Source organism: Camelus ferus, chromosome 13 (genome assembly GCF_009834535.1).
Source record: "Camelus ferus isolate YT-003-E chromosome 13, BCGSAC_Cfer_1.0, whole genome shotgun sequence".
Taxonomy (NCBI): Eukaryota; Metazoa; Chordata; class Mammalia; order Artiodactyla; family Camelidae; genus Camelus; species Camelus ferus.
In genome coordinates, this window is record NC_045708.1 from 11,174,040 (window position 1) to 11,199,917 (window position 25,878).

Sequence of the window (25,878 nt, forward strand, 5' to 3'; positions counted from 1 at the left end):
CCCAGAAAGAAACCCCACACCCCTTAGCCATCACCTCAATCCTCCCACCCCACCCTCAGCCCTAGGCACCCACTAATCTACTTTCTGTCTCTATAAATTTGCCTATTCTGGACATTTCATTTAAATGGAATCATACAGTATGTGTTCCTTGGTGACTGGCTTCTTTCACTTAGCAAATGTTTTCAAGGTTCATCCGTGTTGTAGCTTGAATTAGCCCTTCGTTCCTTTTTATAGCCAATATACTATGTTTTGTATTTCCATTCCTCAGTTGATAGACACTTGGGCTGTTTCCACTTCTTGGCTGTTATGAGTAACTCTGCCACGAACATTTGTGTACAAATTCTTGTGTGTGGGTATGTTTTCATTTCTCTTGGGTGTGTACCGAGGAGTGGAATTGCTGGGTCATGTGGTAACTCTTTGTTTAGCCCCTTGAGTGACTGCCATACTGTTTTCCTAAGTGGCTGCATCGTTTTTACATTCCCACCAGCAGTAGCCTGGCGCAGGGGAGACGGAAGGGCCTTTCAATACTTACTACAGCAATGTATGAGGGTTCTAATTTTCTGCCTCCTCACCAACACTTATTATCTGTCTTTTTTTTTTTTTTAATTCTGGCTATGGTAGCAGGTGTAAGTATAAAGTGGTATCTCCTTGTGGCTTTGGTTTGCATTTCTCTGATGGCTAGTGACGATGGGCAGCTCTTCATGTGCTTATTGGCTACTTGTGTATTTTCTTTGGAAAAAAATGTCTGTTCAGGTTCATTGTCCATTTATAAATTGGGTTATTTGTCTTTTTATTATTCAATGGTAAGAACTCTATATATTCTAGATGCAAGTTTCTTGTCAGATAAGTAATTTGCAAATTTTTGCTCAAATTATATAAATTGTACTTTCACTGTTTTTGTCCTTCGAAGCACAAAAGTTTTTTAATTTTGTTAACGTCCCAATTGTCTATGTTTTCTTTTATTGCTTGGGCTTTTAGTGTCACATCTAAGAATCTGTTAGATTCATCTTATTATGCCATAAATCCAAGGTCATAAAGATTTATGTCTGTGTTTTCTTCTAAGAGTTGTACAGTCTGAGCTCATACATTTAGGTCTATGATCCATCTTGAATGACATTTTGTATATGGTGTGAGATAGGGGTCCAGCATCATTCTTTTGCACATGGAATGTAAATGTCTCGTCCTAGTGCCATTTGTTGAAAATTCTTTCTCATTTCTACCCTTTCTCAACTGAGTTGTCTTGGCACACTCATGGAAAGTCAACTGGCTGTAAATGTGAAGGTTTATCTCTGGATTCTCAATTCTATTCCACTGATCTATCGTCTATCCTTATACCAGTATTATACTGTCTTGATTACTGTAGCTTTGCAGTAAGTATTGAATAGCGAAGTGTGAGTCCACCAATTTCGTTCTTTTTCAAGATTGTCTTGTTATCTAGTGTCCTTTTATAAGTGGTTTCCCCATGTGAGAAATGGGGGAACTTCTCTTAGAAATGTCTATGATGGCAGGAAAATATAGCAGGGAAAGATGATAAGTGATCTATCATATACACTTCTGGAAGCCACCAAGGAAAGCTGCTCACATCAAACCCCCACCTTGGCCCTGGACCTACCAGAATGCAGCTCGATGAATCACGGCGAGATTTGCATCCCTGTCACCTCCTCACATATGAGACATGGGCTCTATCTGAGCCTACACTCTGCTTGTTGGGTTGAACGGAATTCGTTGGGTAAATAATGTAGTTAACCTGGAAATAGCCAGTCGGCCCAATTATTCTCAGCAGCAAAGGTTTAGAAATGCATTTCAGGCAGGTCGTGCCCTGTGGTTGCGGTTTGGGAATAAGACTGACCTTTCACAGCTAGAGCGCAGTGTAGTTTCCCTGGGCTGGTCACTGTTTCAGTGGCTCGATTACACAGTAAGGATAACAATCCTTGCCTCGCCTACATCACAGGGATTATTGTGTCAAGGTAACCTCTTTCAGAGAGTCTTCCTTGACTGCCCCCAGACTTGGCTCTCACACGCTCCTGTGAGTTTCCAACATCATAGCCGTTTTCCATATGCATTGTAAATTAAATGACTTTTTCTTTCTGTCTCCTCCACTCTGTTGGATCCATGAAAGCAGGAGTTGAGTGGGCCTAACCTATGTGGCCCCAGCACTCAGCACCTGCTTTATAGCAGGTGCTCAATGTCCATCTTTCCAGAACCGGAAGTGCTCTGAACACATTGTAAGATCTGGCTGCTCTCCATCCCCCCACCCCCACTCTCAGCCCCCATATGGAGTGAGAATTCCCTTCCAGGTTCATGAAAGGAAGGTGTCCTACCAGCAGCAGCCACAGGGGGAGGCCCAAAACAGTCACCATAGGCCAACTTCTTGCTGCTTGGCTTCCAGAGAGGAAGTGATAGAACTCGGTGCTGATGGTGGAGGGTGTCCCAAAGTTTAGCTCTTAAGAGCTGGTCCTAGATGCTCTCCCAGCTGGAAGTTTCCCCAACTAAGTGGGTCCAGGTGCTTTATTCCTGGGATACCCTACTTCCCCCTGTTGTTCAGCACATACTGATGCTAAGAGTCAGAGTGTGAAAAAGAAAACATGGTGGCCCATCCCGAAATTGCCTCTTGGCTTTGAGATGAAGCCAATGGAACATGCACACACACACAAACACTCCTTTACTAATTTACTAACTGAGCACTTAGTCTGTGCCAGACCCTGTGCTGCTGAATACAGGGGTCCACAGGTGGCAGGGACAGGGTCCCACATTCAAGAAGCTTGTAGTCTGGTGGGAGAGCAGACATGTAAACAGAATGATGAGAAGTAAGGGTATAAGATTGTCACTGTGGGCATGTGCCCTCCCTTCCCATCTCAGTATCTCTCTGCTCCAGCTTCTAAGGGGAGCTCTGTCTTTGCCACTGCAGGACTTTAGGAAAACGAGACAGGACCAAAGAACTAGGAGGAAGAAATCTCATTTTCTGAGTCACTTCTCAGTTTCTTCATTGTTGTGCAGAATCAGGGTAATGAGCAAAGTTGAAATTAGAGGTTAAATCAATTCACATAAAGAAAAGTTAACTTCAGACCCACCAAGATGGCTATTATCGAAGGAAACGGAAATTAAGAATGGGCAAAGATGTGGAAAAATTGGAACCCTTTCTCCAATTTTTGCTGGTGGAAACATACAATGCAGCTGCTATGGAAAACAGTTCAGCAGTTCCTCAAAAAGCAACACATAGAATTCCCATATGGGCCAGCAGGTCCACCTCTGGATATATACTCAAGAGAATTGAAAACAAGGACTTGAACTGGAATTTGTACACCAGTGTTCACAGCAATGTGATTCACAATAGCTGAAAGGTGGAAACAGCCCAAATGTCCCTCAGCGGATGAATGAATAAACAACATGTGGTGTGTCCATCGCTGACCTGACATAAATAGACTGCCAGAATTTCTCCAGCAAAGATGGGTTTACTCGAAATCAGCAGAGAATTGTAACTCAAGTACTGCAACCATGCCAGCCATGTGCAAGTTCCCTCAGGGCAGGGGAAGCAGAACTCTTTGACAGTGGGGAAAAGGCAGTTGGGAGGGCCACAGTAAACAAGGGGTCCATGGCTTTTCATTGCTTGAGTACTTGCCAGGAAAGAAGAGGAGTCGTTCTTTTTCCTGTTGGGCTCTGCTACGGTCCCAGGATGTGACAGCTCCCAATTCTGGTCTCCTGACTATTTAATTGAGGTTTCAGTTTGTCAATTTTTTTTACACCATATAATAGGATATCATTCAGCCATTAGAAGGAATGAAATTCTGATACAGGCTATGGCGTGGATAAACCTTGAAAACATTATACCAAGTGAAATAAGCAGACACAAAGACAATACCTATACGATTCCACTTAGATGAGGTACCCAGAATAGGCAAATTCATATACAGAAAGTAGAACAGAGGTTACGAGGGGCTGGGGGTAGTGGGAAATGGGGTGTTATTGCTTAATGGGTATAGAGTTTCTGCCTGGGATGATGAAAATTTCTGGAAATAGATAGTGGTGATAGTTATACAACATTCTGAATGTATTTAATTTCAGTAAATTGTACACTTCAAATGGTTAAAATGGTAAAGTTTATGTTATGTGTGTTTTACCATAATAAAAAATTTTTTGATTTAAGAGGGTAGATCAACACTATAATAAAGAGCTTATACAGTGAGTGAAAAGAGAGAGAGAAGAAGGAGAAGAGGAGATGGAGAAAGTTTGGGAGAAATTGGCGAATCAGAGATTTGGAATCAGCGGTGCCCTATATAGGACCTGCCATATTGTAAGCACTTAATTAAATATCTGTGTAATGAATGAGAGAATGTTGCAGAAAGATTGGCCCCCGTCCCTTATAACCCAAATAACACAGAGACAGGGTCTTAGAGTGCAGAATAAAAGAGGCAGCTTTATTGCTTTGCCAGGCAAAGGGGACTCACAGCAGACTAGTGCCTTCAAAACTGTAAACCCGTCTTAGGATTGGGGCTTAGTGATTACACAGTGAACAAATTGGGATGTAAAAGGTGATATAATCATCAAGAGTCTCTGGTGAAGCTTCCTCCTAAATCCCAGCGAGCCTGTCCAGCATCGTGGGACCACTCAGTGGTCTGGAGGGTCATCAATCTGTGACCTTTTTTATCTGATCAGACTCATCAGGTGCCAGGAGGAACTTCGGAGGGTCTGGTCATTCTCCCAAGAGCAATGTCCTGTGACTCCCTTCCTGGGGGAATGACTCAGAATCCAAACATGATTTTAAATTTCAATTGCCAGAGTAAGGTAAAACAAATAGGGAAATCAGTAACTTCAGCTTTAACAACGGGCCTCAGGCTGGGAGCAGTGTCTGGACAGTCAGGTTTGCTGATCTTTCTAAAAGCAAGCAGTAAGCATAAAGCCAAGAATTAGCCTAAGTGTGGCCATTTTATTATTTCTCCTTCAAAAATGGCAGAGAAGAAGGGATTTTGAGAATGTGACTATGGTTAGATGTAACTCCTATAACATTCTCTGAGAAATTCAAGTTAATACTGGATGCTTTTAAAATTACCTGTGTTATTAATAAACTTTGCTTCTTTAAATACCTTTTGTTGAATCTAGGCCACAGGGGCCTCTGGGCACATGGTGGGTTAGCAAAAGGGTGGCAGGTTAGGGACATCGCACTTAACTGGTGGGTCAGGTAAGGATTTCTCTAGGAGGAAAAGCCTCAGTGGAGTCTTACAGAATCAGAAAATGCGAGGACATTCAGGAACTGCAGAGGGAGCAAAGGCTGGAGAAGAAAAAGGCATCAGGGTGAGCTGTCTAGGTATCTACAGCTTTGAATCTCAGCCAGTTGGACACCAGGTTGAGTGTTGAAGCGATGGGGCTGACCCACAACCACACAACAGATTACAGTTTTCTCTGTGGCCCTGTAAGCGGAAGCCTCCAGACGACCCTATTCCTCATCAAGTCAGTTCTGGATCCGTCCGCCTCCTGTCTTGAGCCAGGCCTCCAGCAGGGGGCGCGCGGGCGATGAGCGGACAAGGCCCGTGAGCTGCCGCTCTAGCCTGACGCGGGTCATAGAGTCGCGCAGCTGCCGCCCCCGCTGTGGGGAAGGAGGCGGAAGTCCGGCAGGCTCTGGGCGTCGAGATGGAGGAGGGAGAGTACGAGTCGGTCCTCTGTGTCAAGCCAGAGGTCCACGTCTACCGCATCCCGCCGAGGGCCACGAACCGTGGTTACAGGTGAGCACCCGCTGTTGAGCCAGGCTAGAGCCCGACCTAACCCCTTCCCTGCTTCCCTGCCGCCCCGACACGGCCACTGTGGGAGCCGAGAACACCTCCCTTCCCGGCCCGTTGAGGGGCCAAGGGCCAGGAGCGAGGGGGGAGGTAATGCTGTGGCTTCTTCCAGTTCGAGGCTAGGGCAGAGAGGGGGACCCAGACTTTCGGTTGTCTCAGTGCGACGCATGGGGCTCCCGGCGGCGGGGAAGGCGTTAAAGCCGTATCTAGCGCTTGGGGGCTCCGGTGAGTCGTTGGGGACCCTCAACGTGGTCAGGAGCAGTGGTGTCACAGACCTGTATTTTTCATCCCTAATTAATGGCTTTGAAGGGATCCTTGAAAAGCTTGAAGGGGGAGGGGCCCTGTCACAGCCAGAAATCCCCTAGGAAAAGGAAGGAAGGAAGGGAGTCCAGAATCGGTCAACAGGACCCATCCCGAGAATTTTTGAGCTGATGTTAAAAACCCAGGGACCCTTCCTTGGCTCATCTGTTACCGCACGAACTCCAGCCCTTCTCACAGGCTGTGGCAGTTGGAAGGAATCAATCCGCACTTCTCTAGTGAAACGTTCACCTGGGACGAATAAATACGCATAGATTTGTAGATGTAGACTATCTCGAAGGGAACACCGGAAACTGCCGGACCGGTGGAAAAAGGGGGTTGGAAGGAGATTTCCTTTCGCTGTATATCTTTTTGTACTGTTTGCATTTTGTTACCATGTATCACAAGAAGAAAAATATTAAAAAGAGAAAAAGATGTACTTGATATAGACAACCTGGCCTATGGCTATTTTGTGCCACCATAGGAGGGTGGGGAGGGCTCTTGAAGGTAGTGTTTGTCCAAGTGATTTGGAAATACAAGATTGGCCTGCACAACAAGAATGATAGAGTGTCCACATGTCTGGCCTTTTGTTCCTTTCCAGTTGTGTTAACAGGGCTCATAGCTGCTTTTCTAGTGGACAAGTATTTTGTTGAACACCTGCTACGTCGGTGACATAATTTTAAAATAGTATGAAGGCAATGGTAATAACATAACAAAAACACATTTCTTTCTATCATCCAACTGGAGATGGGCCACCAAACTAGGGATGCTCGTCTACCCCCATCCGTTTCTGTAGGATGAGTTTGGTGTCTCTTGGTCTCTCAGAGTGCGATTACCAAGTGTCAGGGCTGGCTAGGTTGGCACAGAGGAAACTGCCAACTCTGGTACTTCATCCTCAGGGCTGTCTTAGCTTGAGTCTAAGGCCTCTTGCTCCAGGAAGAGGAACGGAAACTGAGTCGGCTGACTTGTGAATTGAGAGTCTGCACTTTGTGTGAACTTCAAAACAGCCTGCGTCCACAGTTACGGCATATGCTTAGGGACTTCCAAGAAAAGCCTCTTGGAAACACCCAAGGTTTTTGCTCTTTGGGGGTTTTACTGAGCTGCTTCTTAGAACTAAAATGTGAAGTTAATGCTTTAGAAGAGGCCATTGTGATAGGTCCATGGTTTCCTGGGTTCAATTCTGCTTAGGATACCTTTGAGAATATATTTCTTGAACACTCTTTCACTCTTCTCACATGTCCTGTTGCTCTCCTTTTCCCTTTTCGCTGGTGGTTGCTCCCCTCTCTCCTTTTTCTCCAAGATGGCCTCAGTGGTCCCAAATGATCACTTTGATGACCTGAGCCTAGCAGGATTTTTAACAGACCATGGGCCTCAGTAGCTGCTTCCTCTACAGAGAGAAACCGGAATCATACTTCAGAGAGGTTCTCTATAATCTAGAACTGGGGTTGGCAAACTGCGGCCCACTATGTTTTTGTCTGGCTCATAAGTTAAGAACAGTTTTTACACTTTTAAGTGGTTAGGAAAATTTTAAAGAATAATATTTCACAATGTGAAAATTATGTGAAGTCTAAATTGTCCTTAAAGTTTCACTGGAACAAGCCATGCTCAGTAGAAAATATTTGGTTAAAATACTTAAAGCACCAGCCTGCTCATGTACCGTGACTGCTTGCTCTCTGCAGGAGCAGAGCAGGCAGTTGGGATAGAGGTCGTATGGCCCTTCTCAGAAAAGTTTGCCTACCCCTGGTCTAGAGCAGGCAGCCCACGTGCCCTTCCCATTCCCATCCCCTGCCTTGGGGGAATGGAGCAGGAGCCTCTGGCAGAGGCACAATGGTTTTTGTCCCCTTAGGGCTGCGGAGTGGCAGCTGGACCAGCCATCATGGAGTGGCCGGCTGCGGATCACTGCAAAAGGGCAGGTGGCCTACATCAAGCTGGAGGACAGGATGTCAGGTAAACGCATGGGAGGCCGGCATGGGGCTGAGGTACCATACCACCCACCTGTGCAGGGCGAGGCAGCCCGGGCCTGGCCAGGACGCTCAGGGATTGTGGGAACCTGTCCTGGAAATCAGAGGCCCAAGTATACCTAGAAGCCGTCTCCATTCCCCCAAGCTTTAGTTTAAGAGGGAGTGTTTCCTGTCAAGCACCTCTTCTTTGTGGGTCCTTAAGAAAATACGAATTTTGGAGCCCAGGAAAGAGAAACCTGCAGGCTGGTCCCCAGTAGGAAGCCCCAGAGCTTGCCTGGAAGACAGGCTGGGTGAAGACGCACAGCCCTCTGCTGCGGAGCTCCCGGTCTCAGGAATTCTGCTTATCGACTAAATGGTAACTTCCCAGACTGACCACACCCATTCCGAAAGAGCTGGAAACTGCCCTTCTCAGCTCTTTTTGTGGTGAGAGGACAAGCCACGCTGGGCTGTGCCAGGGTCAGCTGGCAGTTGTCACCTTTGGCGAAATCGCTCCAGAAGCCCTGCACCACCAGTGCCTCTGGGTGAGCTGTGGACTGCGACACGGCCTGGAATCATCCCAACCCCCGCAGCCAGAGCAGGGATCGGGTGCATTGCGTGCTCAGTCAGGTGCCCCGGTGTTTGGTCATTTATTTTTTCTAACGTGGAGGTTTTGCTTTGTGGGGCAAATAAAGCACAAAGATTCATAGGCGCAACTGGCTGCCTTTTCTCAGATCTGCATCAGTTGCATCTGAGCTGTGGAACCTCAGGCAAGCCACATGACCTCTGGTACCTTGTCCTCCTTTTTATTGAAATGGAGATCACATTAGCTCCTACTTCACAAGGTTGTTGGAAATACAAAGTGAACACATATTTATCCACTTTGTGAACTGCAGGGTGACCCAAAGCATTAATTTGTTATGAGTGTGATTGAGCATTGGCAGCAGAGGAGTTTGAAGGGACAGTTGCCATGGCAAGACCAGAGAACTCTGGCTGTGAGGTTTGCTGGGATGTCCCAGGGGGTGTCACAAGGAAACTGCAACACCTATTCTGTATGGACCTTGGGAACTGGCTTAAGATGACCACCTAGTGTGACAGCCACTGCTCAAAGTTGAGCCTCACCTGCAGGACCCACCCCAAGATGCTCTTAGTTTGGGGTCATGCCCACTGGGTCGTGTTTGTCTCTCACCTTCCAATCACTCTAGGCCAGAGTGTCTCAGCCTCAGCACTAATGACATTTGGGCCAGCTGAGTATTGTGGTCTAAGTCAAATTTAAGATACTTAGCAACATCCCTGGCCTCTACCTACTTGATGCCAATAGCATCCCCCAAGTTGTGGCGATCAAAAATGTGTCCAGATGTTGCCAGATGTCCCTTGGGGGGAGGGAGGGCACAAATAACCCATGGTTGAGAACCACTGCTCTAGGCTGAAGGCATCCAGCTGAATCCAAGATCCCTAGGTACCAAACTAGAGAGGGGCAGAGAGATTAACAAGAAGCTACAAACTCTAGGGCCGCTGATTTTGATTCAGTTCAGCCTTGATTGCACAGGCACCTCTGAACCATAGAATTCAGTAGAAACTGTTGGGTTAAATACTTAAAACATCAACAGAGATCAGCACCCACCAAAATGACGCCAGTCATAAATGCTCACAGGTGTGTGTTGTGCTGCGCCCTGGAGAGCTGTAGTTGATAAGAGTATGCATTTCACAAGGGGTCTTTTTTTTTGTTTTAAATGTTTTGTTTTGTTTTGTTTTTTCCCCAAAGAAAAACAGTAATAGCCAGTTGGAAATCTGCTTATTTTTCAACTCCAGTTTTACTTTCTTCAAATTTAGAAGTGACTTACTGATTTACTATTTTAAACAAACCCCCCCTTTTTCCCCTTTAAATGTTTACCATCTATTCGTGCTGAATCATTCCAAGGAGATTGCTCTAGCATATATCTCCAGGTCCTCACTTTGCACCTTTTATCAAAAAATGTGAAACACAGTTCCATCGTGCAACTTAAGGGCTCCAATTGTCCAAAATAGGGAAAACAAAAACAAAAAAACCTTTGGAATAGCCAATTAAGTTGAACTAAAAATAAAAACCCACACGAGTGCACTTCGGTTGGGTCAGGAATCCACATCCGTGTTCCAGATGATCTGATCCCGGTCCATGAATCCTTGTAATTAATTCATCCTCCGTATCCTATCCACATTATGATTTGAGTCCATGATCCAGCTCCTAAGATTGGGATCTAGTGAGCACAAGGGCTCCTTTTAAAAGCAGTCACCCTTTTGTGCTGAGATTAGGTTAAATCTGCCTGCTTCACATTCTTCTCTGAGTGCAAAAACCCTCCTCCTTTCCAGTGGGTTCACCTGCCCTCTAGAGTCCTTCCTTGGAGACCAGGCCTTTTTTAAAGGTGTGATCTACCTGGACCAGGGCTCCCAGGGTGCAGGCCATTGATGTTAATGGATGAGGCAGATGGAATGGGTGGCCACAGCTCCAACCCATCATTCTTATGTGGAAATGGAGGCCTGGGTTGCTCAGCTTCTCTGGCTAGGAGAAGCCAGAAATCTGGATTATTTTACAGGTAATTTGATTTTGAAATGTTAAGTTAAAAATACTAAAACTGTGAGCTGGATCTGACCTGTAAGCTAACCGCCTCTGACTTAAACTTTCCCTGGGTTATATTCCTGAGTTTTCCCTTTGGCCAAAATGGATTTGACTTGAATCCCAGAGTAAGGTTTGCCCATCTGCCTCCCAGGATGAAGGCCCTGGTAGCGTGATGGAAACAGATTGCTGGGGGCTCAAGGCTCACCCTCCCTTATGCTTTCAGGGGAGCTCTTTGCTCAGGCCCCAGTGGATCAGTTTCCTGGCACAGCTGTGGAGAGTGTGACGGATTCCAGCAGGTACTTCGTTATCCGCATCGAAGATGGAAACGGTACGCACAGGACTTGGCACCTCCTCTTCTGAGAAGGGTTTTCTCTGCCTCTGGAAAGTGGGATTGATCGTGTGTTGTCCCCCAGGGCGCCGGGCGTTTATTGGAATTGGCTTCGGGGACCGAGGTGATGCCTTTGACTTCAATGTTGCCTTGCAGGACCATTTCAAGTGAGTGGTTCCAGGAGACCCGTGCTAATGCCTCCCCCCTTTCCCCAGACAATGATCTCCCAGGTTAGGATACCCAGGTGGTTGTGTGTGATCTATCTGCTAGCAGAGCCTCAGGAAAACTCACTTCTCCTGCGGGGCACATTGCCCTCTCTGCACTCCGCCAGTCCTCATCTCTGCTTTGAAGTCATCTCCTTTTCCTGAGGCCCGTCTCTGCTGCCTCAGTCAGCTGGCCCAGCCTTTGAGGTGTCACATCTCTTCACCCGCCAGGCCCCTGAGCAGCCAGTGTCCTTGCCAGGCTCCTTTGGCCTTTCTGGGCCTGTTCCTCCACAATGTGATAAGGGTTGCTTGGATTCCCAGGCCACCCAGCACACACCTTGGTGGTCCTTTCTGAAGCTAAAAGGGCAGGAAATTCTGTTCCCCTGCCATCTGCAGGCCTCCACCGCTGGCTGCCAGCAACTGGGGAGTGTGCAGCTGTTCTCATGGGTGCCTCTGGCTCTTCTCTGCTCCGCGTGGCTGCTGGAGGGGTGCTGTGTGGAGGGTGGGGGACCTTTTTGTTGCTCTGTACTTCCTGGGTGTCTGTGTTGCCTCACCAACTACTTTATAAGCCCTTGGGAGGTATGTGGAGACCTTGTCTCAGTTTTCATACCACGTGCTGAGGAGGAGAGGGCCAGGTTCTCAGATTTCCTGAAGACCATTATTAGGATCCTCTATGTAAGTGATCTCGTGGAATTTCCACAGCAGTCTTTAAGGCTTAGAGAATTGTCCCATTTTGCTGATGAGGAAACTGATGTGCATGCAGCTGCTTACGTGTCAGAGCCAGGATTTGAATTCAGGCCTAACTCCCAAGCTGCTCTCCATTCCTACCACCCTGCTGCAGTAAAAGCCTCATCCTGGACTGATGGCAGGTAGGAATGAAGTGAGTGCATGAATGCAGGGCAGCTCGCCTCTTCCTCACCTCTTCCTTCCTGTTCTCTCCCCAGGTGGGTGAAACAGCAGTGTGAATTTGCAAAACAAGCCCAGAACCCAGATCAAGGCCCCAAGTTGGACCTAGGCTTCAAGGAGGGCCAGACCATCAAGCTCAACATTGCGGTGAGTCCCACCGCTGCTTGGCCGTGTTGGCCACCACACCAAGCCCAGCCCAGAGCCCACCACTCTTTTCTCACAGTTCAGCACATTTACTGAGCAGCTGCCCTGTGCCAGGTACTGTTCTGGGGACAAATGAGAGGACTCTGCTGTCGTAGAGCCCAGAGCTGAGCTGAGATGGGGGAGTCAAGATGGGATTACAACATGACAGGAGAGGTTCTACCACCTAGGGATGTCCTCAGTGCTGTGAGCTCCTAGAGGAGGGGTGTGCAGCCCGGAGTTAGGGGGAACCAAGGAAGGCTTCCTGGAAAAAGTGATCTTTAAAGAAGGGAAGAGGAGTCGAAGGGTGGTTCAAGGAAAAGAAACAGCATGTACAAAGCCTCTGAGTTGAGAAGGAACGTCAGTCACTTGCTGCCAGGGCTGGTGTCTCTGTCCTGGCTCTTAGAGCAGGGGTCAGTGTGCTTATCCCAAGCTGTGTCTTGGTTTGTCCCTGGAGAAAGGAAGATTCGGGAGCACTCTGGGCAGGAAAGGGCGGGCACTGGGAGCCATGGGCAGCTTCTGCTGGGCTGGACACACCATGTTGTCTTGGCTCCCTGTGTCTTTGTCTTGAGCTACCCTGCCTCCTGCTTTCCCCATTAGCTCCTGGTGAGGATAGGAAGGTTGGGCTGCGCTGGACTGCTAAGACTTGGCCTTTACCTGGCTGTGGGGGTGGGGTTGGAGTGATCTGGGGGGAACCAAGGACCCAATGGATTTGTTTTCTGAAGAAGCTTTGTAACCCTACATAATGCTTTTCTTCTTTACTATCTCTTTCTCCTCTTTTCTGCTTCATGCTGGTGATGATTTGGGACCCTTGAAGTTGGCCAACTGGCCCGTAAGAGAAAATCCAGGGCATGTCCAGTGGACTGGTTGGGATATGAATCTGTATCTTGCTGGGAGGAAACTAACATTTAATGAGCATCAGCTGTGTGCCAGGTAGTGTTTTTAGGTACTTTGCATATGAATTAAACATTCTCCCTTCTATAGGTGGGCAAGTGGAGGTCTAGAGAGGGTGAGGGACTTGCCTAGGGTCATAGAGCTAGAAGTAACCGGCACAGGGACTCACACTGAGGTCTTTGAGGGCTTTTGGCTTCAAGACTGTGGTCTTAGCATTTGATTAAGCTGCTCCTCTCCTTACAAGGTAGGAACCACATCGTCTTCATCTTTGTAGCTGCTCTGGTTTGTGGTTCACCTTAGTTTTTGTTTTTCTTTTTTTAATGTTTTGTTGAGGTATAATACACATACAGAAAAGGGCACACGTTATAAATGCAGAACTCAGTGAGTTTTTAAAAACCAATTTTGCTCATACAAACTAGCCCCCAGATCAAGAAGCTGACGATTATCAGCACTCCGGAAGCCCCTCTCCGGCTCTCTTCCACGACCGCTATCCTGACTGTGAACACCCTAGATTTTATTTTTATGTTTTATTAGTTGAATCATGCACTTCATACTCTTTTGTGAATGACTCCTGTACTCAGTGCAGAATCTGTAAGAGCATCGCTGCACGTAGATCGCCTGTTCTCTCCGGGGCGGTGCACTCCATTAGGAGGGTGTATCCATCATCTGCCTGTTGCTGATGGTGGACGTTGGGTACTCTCCAGTCTGGCGTTACTACAGGTAGTGCTGCTCTGAACGTTCAAGCATGCGTCCCTTGGCACACACACGTATGCACCTCTGTCGGGTCTGTATCTAGGAGTGAAATGGCAGGGGCATCAGTTCATATGTTCAGCTTTAAAGATTCTTTCAAACAGTTTTTCCAAGGAGTGTTCCCAGTTTACACTTCCACCAGCAGTGTGTGAGGGTTCTGGTTGCTCCATACCCTTGTCAGTGTTGACATGCTACGTCTGAGCGGTTCTGGTAGGTGTGTATGGTATATCATTGTAGTTTGATTTGCATTTCCCTGATGATTAATGAAGTCGGTGCTATGTTTTTAAATTAAATGTATTTGTGATAGTTTTAGAATTGTGATGCATTGAATACAGCTCATAACAACAAGAATGCTGGATGGATGGTTCTTGACCGTGTTTCAGTTGTACAGTCGTTTGGGGCCTGGTGGTCACCTTGGTCCTCCTCAAGTTTTCCAGTAGCAGTGGGACTCCAGCAGAACTGACTGGTTTGCATTCCTTTCCTCTCTTTAGAATATGAAGAAGAAGGAAGGAACAGCTGGATCTCCCCGAGCCCGGCCTGCCAGCACAGGAGGACTGAGCCTGCTTCCCCCTCCCCCAGGGGGGAAAACCTCCACCCTGATCCCGCCCCCTGGGGAGCAGTCGTCTGTAGGGGGGTCCATCGTCCCGCCAGCAGGTACTCCCAGTTCAGGTCAGTGCTCGAGGGTGACTGTACTTGCTGCTAAACCTGCACCTCTGGGTTCCGCTTCCTCCCTGGCAGCGGGGGCCCCGTGGCTTTCCCTCCTTCACTCACAGTGGTCCGTCACTTAGTACCTGTGTGTGACAAACTGGAAGGTGGGCACCACAGAGCTGGCCCTTCCCACACTGGGTGAGGGCTGCTTCCCTTCCCACCGCTTACCCACTCAGGGCGTCTGTCCTCCCCGATGGGCGGGGGCTGCAACTCATTTGTTGCTGTGAAGTCATCTGCGTGTGGGTTCCTGGTTCTCAGAGGCTGCTCACTGAGTGAGTGAGTCATGAGGACACGGTCTCTGCTCACAGGGAGCTCACTCCAGTAGGAGAGAGAAGTCATGAGCACAAAGACCAGATTCACTGCCTGCTGGCATGACCTGGAGAGGCTTCATGGAAGAGGTGGCATTGAATGGGCCTTAAAGGGAGACTGGGGCAAGGGACACTTGGCATTCCAGACAGGGAGAAGAGCATGAAGAAGGCTCAGACGTTTAAACACTTGGTGTATTCAGGGAGGTAGATGCAGCATAAGAGTGCCTAGGTGAGTGGTAGGAAATAAAATTGAAGATTTAGTTTGGAGCAAGCTCCTCAGTGAGGCTGTCAGGCGTTGGAAAGCTGAGAGGCATCTCCCCCAGCAAGCCGCGCTGGTGCTTGTTCAGGGTGTAAGGACTGCCTTTTGGAGACGCCAGGATTCCAAAAGTTAGTGCCTAATGCCAGCCTCTGATAGTGCTGGGATGCCAGCCCAGTCCCTCGACATCCCCACCCTGCCTGCCTGGCCCAGCTTGGTGCTCCTAGCCTTCCCCAGCTGACTTTCTCCACTCGGCTCTCACCAGGATCCAGGACTGGGGGGAAGGATCCAGACAGGGAGCCTGCTTTCTTTCCCTTTTAAGGGGTGTAGGCATTGGCTCCCCTATCTGGAGGTCAGGCTTCAAACCTCAGCCCCATGGGGAATACCTCAGCCTAGCAGAGTGGCAGGAGGAGTCGTCAGGGAGGGCCCCTACCCTGGCCCCCGGATTTATTCTCAGGGTGAGATCATAGGACCATTTGCCTTGGCATCACCAGGGATGGGGCAGGAATCTGCGTACTTAACGTTATTCGTATGCTCGCTGGGTCTGAGAGCCACTGTCTTAGGCCTTCCCTCCATTGCTAGTGCATTTTGAATGGCCTGTATGGAGTCCTTGCTATGTGCCAGGTAGCATTTTAGGCCCTGGCAATACTGCAGGTACAGCCCCAAGTCCCTGCTCTCAAAGCCTTACGTTTTAATGTGCAAGACAGACAATGAGTATGTCTACAAATAAAATGGTGTCAGGTAGTAAGAGTCAGGAATAGCTAATATTTATTGAGCACTTAATATGTGCTCCAAAACCAGACTGGCTGAGTTCAGATTCAAGCTTACCAGTTGTATGACATTCAGAAAATTGCCTACTGCTTTGTGCCTCAGTTTTCTTACCTGTAGGATGGGGGTAGTAACGACACCTACAATATGGGTTTCTTGTGAGGATCAAATGAGCTAATCCATGTACAACACTTAGAGCAATACCTGGAACATTGTAAGTCCTCACTGAATGTTCGTAGTCATTTTATTAATACTGTCATTATCACTAGGTACTGGGCCTGTTCTAAGCATTCCACATGTATTAACTTATTTAATCCTCAGACCAGTCAGTCCTATGAAGTAGTTACTGTCTCCATTTCAGAGATAAGGAAACTGAGACTTTCCTGCATAAAGTTCTGGCCTATCTTCCCCCAGGGACTGTGGCAAGGTTCAAATGAGATAATACCCGTTAGGCAGTCAGTGAACTGCAAAACTAAACTGTTGAAGGCCCTAGTTTTATCTGGTTTCCCAGCCCAGAGCAGATTAGAAGTAGCAAATTGGGGGGAAGACAGAGGTGGCAGGCACAAGGCCTTCAGAAGAGACAGTTGGCAGCACTGGGAGTGGTGCCAGAAAAAACACAAAAAACACAAAAGCGGACGCTGCCGTCCCATCATGCCACCCACCCCAGTGAAGAGATACACACAGAAGTCAGCTTCTCTGTTAGCTCTTCTGGAAGGCACTCCCCAACCCCTAACCAGTTTGGCTCCCAGGACTTGGCGCACGTCTGGCACACAATTTTCTCAGCTGGTTCATCTAGGCTCTGGACTGAGGGCTTTATACGAAGGTGACCTTGCAGTTTTGGTGGGCATTCTCCATCCAAGATGTCTGGGCAGGAGATAGTAAATTTTAAACAGTTTCCAACAAAACAGTTGAAACAAGGTCAGCTTCAGGTACAAGTGATAGATGGCGTGCCCCTTGCCCTCGCTGGCATTCGTCCCCTCCACCTGGAATGTGGCCTTCTGCTCTTTCTCCAGGAGCCTCCAGGCCTCGTGAGAGGGTGGTGGGAACGCAGCTGCTGGATGGCGTTTTGTTGCCCAGAGCACATCTGTGTGGGTGTCTTTCTCAGCCATCTGGGCTCGTGAGTCTGAGTTTAGGGTCACCGAGACAACCAGAAACAGAGGTCTCTGACTCCTCTGTCTCCTTCTCTTCTTTCCCTTCCCTTCGGACTTGGGGACATCAATAGGAGGTGCCACTGTGTCCTGGCCGCAGCCCAAGCCTGCCACTACTGCCACCGCTGACATCTGGGGAGACTTTACCAAATCCACGGGGTGAGGAGGGTCACGTCTGTGGTGGGACTGGGGCCAGGGCCATTTCTCTGAAGACCTGGGGGTGCCCCAGGTGCCTTCTGACATTGGGAGCAGCAGCTCTGATTTGGACATTTTCAGGCCAGCCAGAGGACAGAGTCCCAGAGTGCCCATTTCTCTCCGTGAAGGCTTTTTGCTGCTCTCTGCTATTGGGTGGCCTGGAGCCACCATCTGCAACTCTTTCTGGTCTTTAAATCATCTCACCAAGTGCTTTGGCTTGTTCCCAGTACCTCCCTCTTCCCCTGCTCCTCCCTGCCAACTACCCTAGAACACTGGCCTGAGAGTTAACCTGGGCTCTGGCCTTGGCCCATCCTCTGAGGCAAGGTCTCTGGCCTTTTCTGCTTCCATAAAATTTCAAGCCTTGGGGTCAAGGTGAAAAGGTGCTCAGTACCAACCTCACCGTTACTTACATGGACTAAGTTCTCAGACAGGAGTCAGCACACGTTTTCTATAAAGGACCAGAAAGCAAACGGCTTAGACTTTGCAGGTGCTGTGGTCTCTGTCCCAGCTACTCAGTACTGCTCTTGTAGCTCAGAAGTACCTCAGACAGTATATAGATGAATGAGCGTGGCTATGAAACGATAAAACTTCATTTATAAAAACAGGCAGGGACTAGATTTGGTCTAGTCCTGTGCTGTAGTTTGCTGGCCCCCACTCTAGAACGTTGGGGGACTGGCTTCTGGAAGCTGTTTCTGCCCAGAGAGAAGTCACATTTTATCTCCTTTGTATTTTCAAACATTTGAGATCTCCCACCCTTCCCTATCTAACCTTTACAGGTCGACCTCCAGCCAGACTCAGCCAGGCACAGGCTGGGTCCAGTTCTGACCTGAGCCCAACTCTTTTTCTTCGTACAACTTCTGGAAAGGAGCCACCTCACGTGGGCCGAAGGAAGGGGGATGCCGCGCTCCCTGGCCAGCCTCATTTTGGAGCATGACTCTCTCCTCTCTTCCTGGCCTGGACTCTCTTGACAGACTGCACACGTTAGGCAGTAAATTGGCACCACATTACACTGTTCCCTGGGATTCGAGTATGCAGCCAGAACACCGAAGAAAAGTTCCAGGATCCCTACCCCTGTCTGTCCTCTTGACACGAGAGAGACTCTGACTACTGCTCTGTCACAATGGCCCGTATTAAACACAAGCCCCTAGAGCAAAAGGAAGGGTTGAATGTGCCGCCAGGATTCACATCAGCCCTTTGCGGGGTGGGGGTGGGGGTCACATGTGTCACGTGATCACTGCCTGGAAGGGGGCTTTCCGCACTCCCATTGGATGTAGCCACTCACAGTCAAGTCTCCTCTAGAGGAGGGATTCCTTCTTGATTTCAAGCAGGTTTATAGGCTGCAGCTTGAACAGACAACCAGGAGGGAAATCAAGAGTATTAACCAGCTTTAAAACATTTTTTTTTATAATACTTGCTTTGCTAACGTGTTGATCTGCACTAACGCGTGGTCTTTGCAAAAGGGACTGTTCCCACGGTGTGCCCCAGCAGGGGCCCCTGAAAACATTCCTCACCATCAGCCACAGAAGCTGCTGCTCTAAGCTTCAGAAAGCTGTGTTCATCTCGGCCATGTGGCCCGGTTTCCATGTTTGCCAGGCCAGGTGGGCAGTGCAGGGCCGAGCAGGCGCTGGGAGCCAGGTGGGACAGTCCGTGTTTGAGCCAGAAACCGGTAGCTCCTCTCCTGGAGGTGGGAGGTTCGGCCTTCCCATCAGCTGGCAGCTCTCTGGGCTCAGGGCTCACGGCACAGTTCCTCGCGGGCTTGGGTTTTCTCCTTGGTTTCTGAAGTGCCTTATCTGCAGACAGCCTCTTAACTTTCTTTTCTCCTTCAGGGACTGTCCATGACAGACAGACAGAAGGAGTTCTGAAGCAACTGGAAGTTTAGGGTTGCCTGTATTACTGGTTTATAAGAATTTTATCTGAGCACACCTCTAAGATTGCTTTTATTGACATATGTAAGTTACCTCTTAATTGAAAGATTTCCTGTTTGAAGGGTCATGATGATGAACTGAAAAAAGGGTTGGCCTTTCTGTGGGACCAGATTTCTAAGGTAAAAAATAAATAAATATTTTTACTCTGTCAGTGTATGTCAAAGATGAACATATTTTTGGCGGCAAGGCTGCTAAACCCTCCTGGATGTCACAGCTAAACTCGCAGCCACCTCTCACCACTCATCACGTGTCTGGACTTAAAGTCTGGGGCCAGAGGTGTCAGACTGACCAAAATAAGAGAATTTAGCCCTGCTGCCCTAAGGCAACCAGTAATTTCTCTTCCGTCTACCTAGAAGAGTACAGTCTTTCTGCCATTCTGGGACATTCTGGGCTCCTTGCCTTCTGAAGTGGGAAGGGGGAGCCCTGCCTCTTACCAAGACCTCCCCATGGAAGCATCTCCCTAAATAGTAAGAGTGTACAGACACACACAGGCCAGAAACAAGATAAAGGGCACTGAGCTTTTCACCCCTGTGGGTTCTGTAAGAAAAATGCATTTTTATTGTTGGTTACAGAAATGGGCACTCTGGCTAGTAAAACAGTGTAAGGGAGGACAAAGAAAACGAATTGAGGCTCCTCGTGTCCTCTGAATAAGGAAAAGGAAATTGCGTCATGGGATTCTCATGAATAGCAAATTTTTTTGTGTCTGTTTCCCATTACTTCCCGTTTTCTAAGGCTTAGAGGCTGGAAAAGAGGAAGCTTAGACTTAGAGGAGACCCTTAACTGGAAGCATTTACCATCGAAGGTAAGCACGTGGGTTCTGGAGACAGACCTGGGCTTTGGGTCTAGGTTGTCTCTGTGTATATGTGACCACAGGCTCCTTCCTTAACCTAGTGTCACTTAGATGAGGCATATAAAGCACTAGGAGGTCCCCATCCTATAGTTTGACCTTAATAATCTTGACCTAGAATCGGGTACCCAAAACCATTAGTCATAATGGTGTTAAGGCAGCTGATGAAGAAACGGAGGTCAAAAAATCTAATCTCAAAAGCACCTTGAGGAGTCTGTGGTGGGAGGGGCAAGGGACAGTTTGGTGCTCTTCACCAACTGGAATCCCAGCTACGGGACCAGGGTCCCCAGGAAAACCCCCAATACCAGGCCAGGCATCTCTTCAGTGATACCCCTGACTGGAGCTCCAAGTTGGTGGGGTGGGGTTTGGCTAAGATGGGTGGTAGGAGATGGCTGCTGGGATCCGGGCTTGTGAGACCTGAGGTGCTGTGGGTACAGCAGGAGGACTTGGATACACCGAGAGGTGGCAGACAGACTACAAGATGTTTTCCATCATTATGTTACGTTGTATCGCGAATCTGGCTGGCTGGCCCTAAAGAAGCTAGCTGTCGTGTTGTGTGAGTTGCCCTAGTCAGGGTCACAGTGTCAAGGCGGCAGGAGCAGTCAACAAGCTGAAGCTCTTAGGCCAGCAGTCTGCAAGGAGCCAGGTGCTGCCAGAACCACCTGGGCTGGGGAGCACATCCTCCCCCAGCTGATCCTCGGATGAGCCCTGCCCTGGCCAGCACTTTGATTGCAGCCTTGCAGAGAACCCAGGCGAGCTGCGCCCAGACCCCTGACCAGTAGAAACTGAATTAGTAAATGTGTTGTTTGAATCTGCCGAGTTTGTGGTAACATCCTTAGGCAGCAGTAGATAACTAATACAAGAGGTGAGTGAAGGGCATTGGAGGTGGGAGTCAGTGTGAGAAAAGAATCTGGACAGACTTAAATGACAGAATGGCCTTGGGAGGTCATTTATCCTGCTCCTTTGGGCCTCGCTTTCCCTTTATGTTGACAGCAGCTGCTACTTGTGTGATGCTTACTCTGTGCCAGGCACTGTTCTGTGCGCTTAACAACGTAAAATTCATTTCATCGTCACAACAGCCCTGTGAGATAGGTACTCGTCCCTGGTTTACAAATGATGAGACTGAGCACAGTGAGATGATGTGATTTGCCCAAAGTCATGTAGTTGCTAAGTGGCAGAGCTGGGATTGGAACCCAGGCAGCCTGACTCTAGCATCCACGCTTCTGATCAGGTTGATGACCTTGAGCAGTGCTGCCGACAGGGCTCCACCGAAGACCTGCCTAATACACAGAAATTCCCATTGCCTCCATGCGGATTAAGAAAGCCCGAATGTGGCAGGTGAATATTGAATGACAGGCCAAGGGGTGGGGCTTTATTCCATAGGTGATTGGAAGCCACTGTGATGTATCATGGGCACACAGTAGGTGCTCAATAGCTGTTGATTTCTCTGAGCAGGGAGTGACAGGAAGATACCCTCTGTGGGCAGAGTGGACCTGATTATGGATGGGTAATGCAATATGAAAACAGAAAAACACAAAGAATATTTTACACCATCTGTAATATAGTGAAAGACTGGAAACAGCCTAGATGTCTATATTGTCTGTTGCTGTGTAACAATCACCCCAAAACTTATCAGCTTAACACATTTATTTTCTGACACCTGGACTGCAGCCTGTGAGAGATGTGGAGACAGAGGACCCAGCTCAGCTGTGAGACAATAAACGTGTTAATCTGCTAAGTGTTGGGGTACAGAATAAGGTGGATATATGCTCTCTTTTGCATAAAAAATAGGAAGGGAAAAATATGTCATTTATGTGCATAAAATATCTCTGGGAAGATATGCAGGGAACAGCACCCCACAGGTTGCTGCAGGGTAAGACTGGGTGACTGGGAGACAGGCATGGGAGAGACACTTTTACTTTATTTGATTTATCTGTACTATTTGATTTCAGACCATATAAATGTACCATTTTTTCAAAGAAAGAAAAATTAGTTAAAAAAAAATTACGTCTAAAAGGTGATCTGCCATCTTAACACCCAAAGATAGAGCACATGGTTAACATTTTAGTGTCTTCTCGTCTTTTTCCTATTATATCTATACATAGGAAATATTTCTCTTTTACAAATATGAGTTAATTCTGTCCTACTGTTCTGAAACCTTTCACTTAATATCGTGTAACAATTTCTCCAGTCACTGAATGTTTTTCTGTAATATTTGGAATGGCTTCATAGCATTCCCTTAAATGAACAACTCATATATGCAAGTCCCCTATTGCTGGACATTTTGGTCTTTCTAATTTTTTGCTACTAAAGTCAGGCATTTTAAAAAGACCTTGCCACCTAGCCTTAAGATACCCAGCAAATCCAGCTAACCGGAACACCTGTCCTCTAAGCCTCCTGGTTAATGTGGTTTTGCTGATGGCAGGCAGAGTCCAACCCAGCCTAGCACCTGGGTTTGGCTGGCACTTGGCCCTAGCAACCTAGGGGTGGTAACTCCCAGTCACTTGTTTCCCAGTTACCTGAGTTGGCAGATTTAGAACCCTCTGCAGTGAGCAGGTGAGCACCTGTCCCAACTCCCTTCTGGTGGCTGGTCCTGGGGATGTTGGGTTGGGGCAGCATGACCAGTGAGCAGCAGCCCTGGGGATTCAGGTGACCACAGGCCAGGCTGAGCTGATGAGAGCCACTGAGTCAGCATGGTAGGGGACCCAGCCTCTTCACAGAGAGAGGGGCTTAAGGCCTCCCCAGGAGGGCTGGTGTCACATACCTCCCTGCAACAGTGGGTCCCGGGGGTAAGGTCAGGGAGAGGAGCTGTGTTTTCTGTCCCTCCCAAAGTCTCACATGAGGCAGTATGGTGTAGAGGAAAGAGCATGGGAGAAGCCACTGAACTTGTGTGTCCTTTCTGTCTCAGGTCTCCTCATCTGTAAAATGGAAGTAATTCTAGAACCTGTGGCCTACTCTTCTCTTTCACAGAAGAGTTCAAAGGGGACTGAAGGTGGGGGAGGTTGTAGCTCAGTGGTAGTGTGTGCCTAGCATGCACAGGGTCCTGGCTTCAATCCCCAGCCCCAGTACCTCCATCAAAAACAAACAAACAATAAATAAATAAAAGGGGGGGAACTGAGGACAGAATGAGAAAACATAAGAGGGACCAGCCAGCACTCTGGTGCGCAGCCAGTGTAGGCTTCCTGTAAGGTGCAGGTACTGGTAACCAAGGGACACCTGGTGGAGAGGGGCCGGGGCAGGTCCGCTGGAGGGAGGAGGGCAAGAATGGGGGCCTGAGCACAGACCCTGGTGCTGTGAGGAGCATTCTGGAGTGAGGGCTCTGCAGGGACAAGCAGGATCAGAAGTGAACTGGAGAGCCCATGAGCCTGTCAGGTCCTGGGTAGGGATCCAGCATGTCTGGGGACTCCAGACAAGGTGACACAGACCTGGGCCATGCCCATCTACTTACTGACAGAGGTCGGTCAATCCTCCCTGGGCTGAGCCAGGGACACCTCAGGGAAATTGTGCCTTTCTCCTCCCAACCTCGCACCCCTCCTCATCCCAGACCCCAGGGATAGGCTCAAATCTCCTTTGACCAACAGCTGTCAGCTCTGGCCCAGGCCACAGCCTTGCCTCTGCCATCCCCAGGTGTCAGAGCCTGAAGGCACACTGGCAGCTCCTAGTGCGATTTCTCAGATGTAAAAAACGGGGTCGGTCCTCTTTGACAAAGATAAAACTCCCACTCATCCTCTCCGACAGTGGGGAAATGCAGAACCATCAGCTGTAGTCCTGCTGCTTTTCTTTCTGGGTGTTTACTGTTTTCCAAATGTAAAACCATAAAATTAAACATGCTTTTTCAAATAAAACACCCCTCCCTCAGCCCTAGAGATTCAGCCCAGCCTCCCCTTTTGAAATGGATCCTAGAGCAGAGAGAAGTTGAAGGCCAGTGAGAGGATGGAACCTAACCTATTGTTAGAATAGAAAGGACACACTTTAGTTTCAAAAGCATGATTTCCTCTGTGGGTTTATCCCCATCACATCTGGGGAAGGACCTGAGCTTGTGAGAAGGAATGGGCAGCACATAGGGCTCCACCATTTTACAGATGAACAAACTGAGGCTAAAGTGTCCCATCCAAGGTTGCAGGACAATCAGGAAAACAGACATTCCCCACAGGTCAAGTGATTGAAGCCTCACATTGCTACTGTGGGCCCCGAAGGGGTGGGCAGGCATGACCCCTGTCTGGTTCGTCGAGGGGTCAAAGCCAGGGAACACAAAGCCTAGGCCACAGTGAGACTCTGCAGCTGGGTCTGCGCTCCGATTCTGCTCTGCCACCTTGCAGCTGCGAGACCTTGAGCAATTGGCGTAATCTTCAAATTCCCGTTTATGCAAAAAGAGCTAATAATCTGATCGTGTATGAAAAGCCCTCAGTCCAGTGCGGGTCCCGAGCAAGCGCTGGTAGACGGATCCCGCCGCACGCACTCTGCGGCCGGCCCCGCCCCGGACCGGGGCGCGCCCTCCACCCCAGGCGACGCGGGAACGCGGGCGGGTCTGGCGCGGGCTCCGCCTTCTGGCCCCTCCCGGCCCGCTCGACCTCGGCGGCGGCGGCGGCGGCGGCGGCGGCAACAGCGCGCGAAGGTAGGAGGCCGGCGGCGCGCGCTCCCGCGGGCCAGGGACTCGGGCGCGCAGGACGCGCGAGGGCGAGAGGAGGCCGCGGGGCTGAGATTGCGGCGCGCGCGGAGGGCGGGAAAGCGGGCGCGCGCCAGGGAGCGGGCTGGAGCCGGCGTCCCGGGCCCTGGGGGCGCTCAGGGCGCACGCGCCGCATCCCCGCCGCTACCCGGCCGGGCCTCTTGCAGAGTGCGCCCAGGGCCCCTGCGGACATCCTGCCGGCTGTCCTGCTCCAAATCCTGCCCGGATTCCCGCGGGCTGGGGTGGGCGGGACGAGGCGGGCGTGGGGGTGGCCTGCCCGGGCGCAGCGGCCTGCAGACAAGCGTCTCTCCGCCCCGGGGGTCCCCTCGCTCTTAGCTGCGGTGGGAGGCCTTTCCCTACTGTCACCACCAACAGCTAATCCTTTACTGCGGCTTCCGATGGGCCAGACACGGTGCCTGTCTTCCTCGCGTAGAATGTTGTTTCAGTGCAATCTAGAGTCTCAAATAACTGCATTTTACCATGAGGAAACTAAGGCCCACCCAGAGTGGTCAGTTGAGTTGCTCAAGTTGGCACAAGCCTTGCATCCTCCTTGGGTTACTCAAAATGGGGCCTAACCCCCCTCCCCCGCTATGCCAGTCTCTGGGGTTGCCATTTTGAACGCGCTCCCTCGTTTTATGCAAACCTAAGAGGACAGTGCTCTGGGCCAGTGTCTTGCCTCCTTGGTGGCTAGTGTCCCCAGATCTGCTGGGGGATTGGGATGTTGAGGGAGGGAGCTATGAGGGTACCTTCTGTCTGTTTTCATCTGAGATTCCGTTTTCCTTAGCTGAACTCATATCAGGTGCTTAGTAAAAAATCCTGTGGCAGGATCAGACCAGAGGCCAAGGCCAGGCCAGGCTCCTCTGTCAGGAAAGACCTCAGGAGTCAGAACTCCTGGATCTTGGGAGTGTCCTTGATTTAGCTCCTTCCCTCTTATTTTTCTCTCAAGCCTTAGGGATGGGAATCAGCCCTTGGAGACTAGGTACCCCTCCCACCCAGGAGTCACTGCACAGTTTTTACCCTGAACTCCTGGGATGTGGCTGGTGTTGGATATGTGTTCTCTGGGGTCCATTTGGGATCCTCGTTTGTGGGTAACATCATCTATGGCCAAGACTTGCTCTGTGTGACCCCTGCCAAACCCAGGGGAACTTTGTTTTTCCTTTCTATTTTTTTTTGTTTAGTTTCCTATATTACTACT

The 25,878-nt window shown here is 49.2% G+C and overlaps 2 protein-coding genes across 9 annotated transcripts in view; both read left to right on the forward strand.

Moving 5' to 3' along the window:
- The first annotated feature begins 5,560 nt into the window (after positions 1-5,560).
- Positions 5,561-19,321, forward strand: NECAP2 (NECAP endocytosis associated 2). Of its 2 annotated transcripts, XM_006188254.3 has the most exons (8): positions 5,561-5,717; positions 7,915-8,015; positions 10,825-10,929; positions 11,015-11,096; positions 12,077-12,185; positions 14,354-14,531; positions 17,125-17,209; positions 18,022-19,321. In XM_006188254.3, the coding sequence occupies exons 1-8, from the start codon at positions 5,626-5,628 to the stop codon at positions 18,068-18,070; spliced, it is 801 nt and encodes a 266-aa protein (XP_006188316.1). In that variant the 5' UTR covers positions 5,561-5,625; the 3' UTR covers positions 18,071-19,321. The 2 variants fall into 2 exon arrangements, with proteins under 2 accessions (XP_006188316.1, XP_014417750.1); XM_014562264.2 differs by lacking the exon at positions 17,125-17,209.
- A 541-nt stretch (positions 19,322-19,862) lies between these two features.
- CROCC (ciliary rootlet coiled-coil, rootletin) overlaps positions 19,863-25,878 on the forward strand; it is a 47,148-nt gene continuing 41,132 nt past the window's right edge. For 6 of the 7 annotated variants that reach the window (XM_032495264.1, XM_032495266.1, XM_032495268.1 and 3 more), the window contains exon 1: positions 24,396-24,632. In XM_032495264.1, the coding sequence (XP_032351155.1) occupies positions 24,411-24,632 (222 nt within the window). In that variant the 5' untranslated portion in view covers positions 24,396-24,410. Of the gene's footprint in view, positions 19,973-24,395; positions 24,633-25,878 lie in introns of those variants that run through there. The other variant, XM_032495270.1, reaches the window with a different exon arrangement.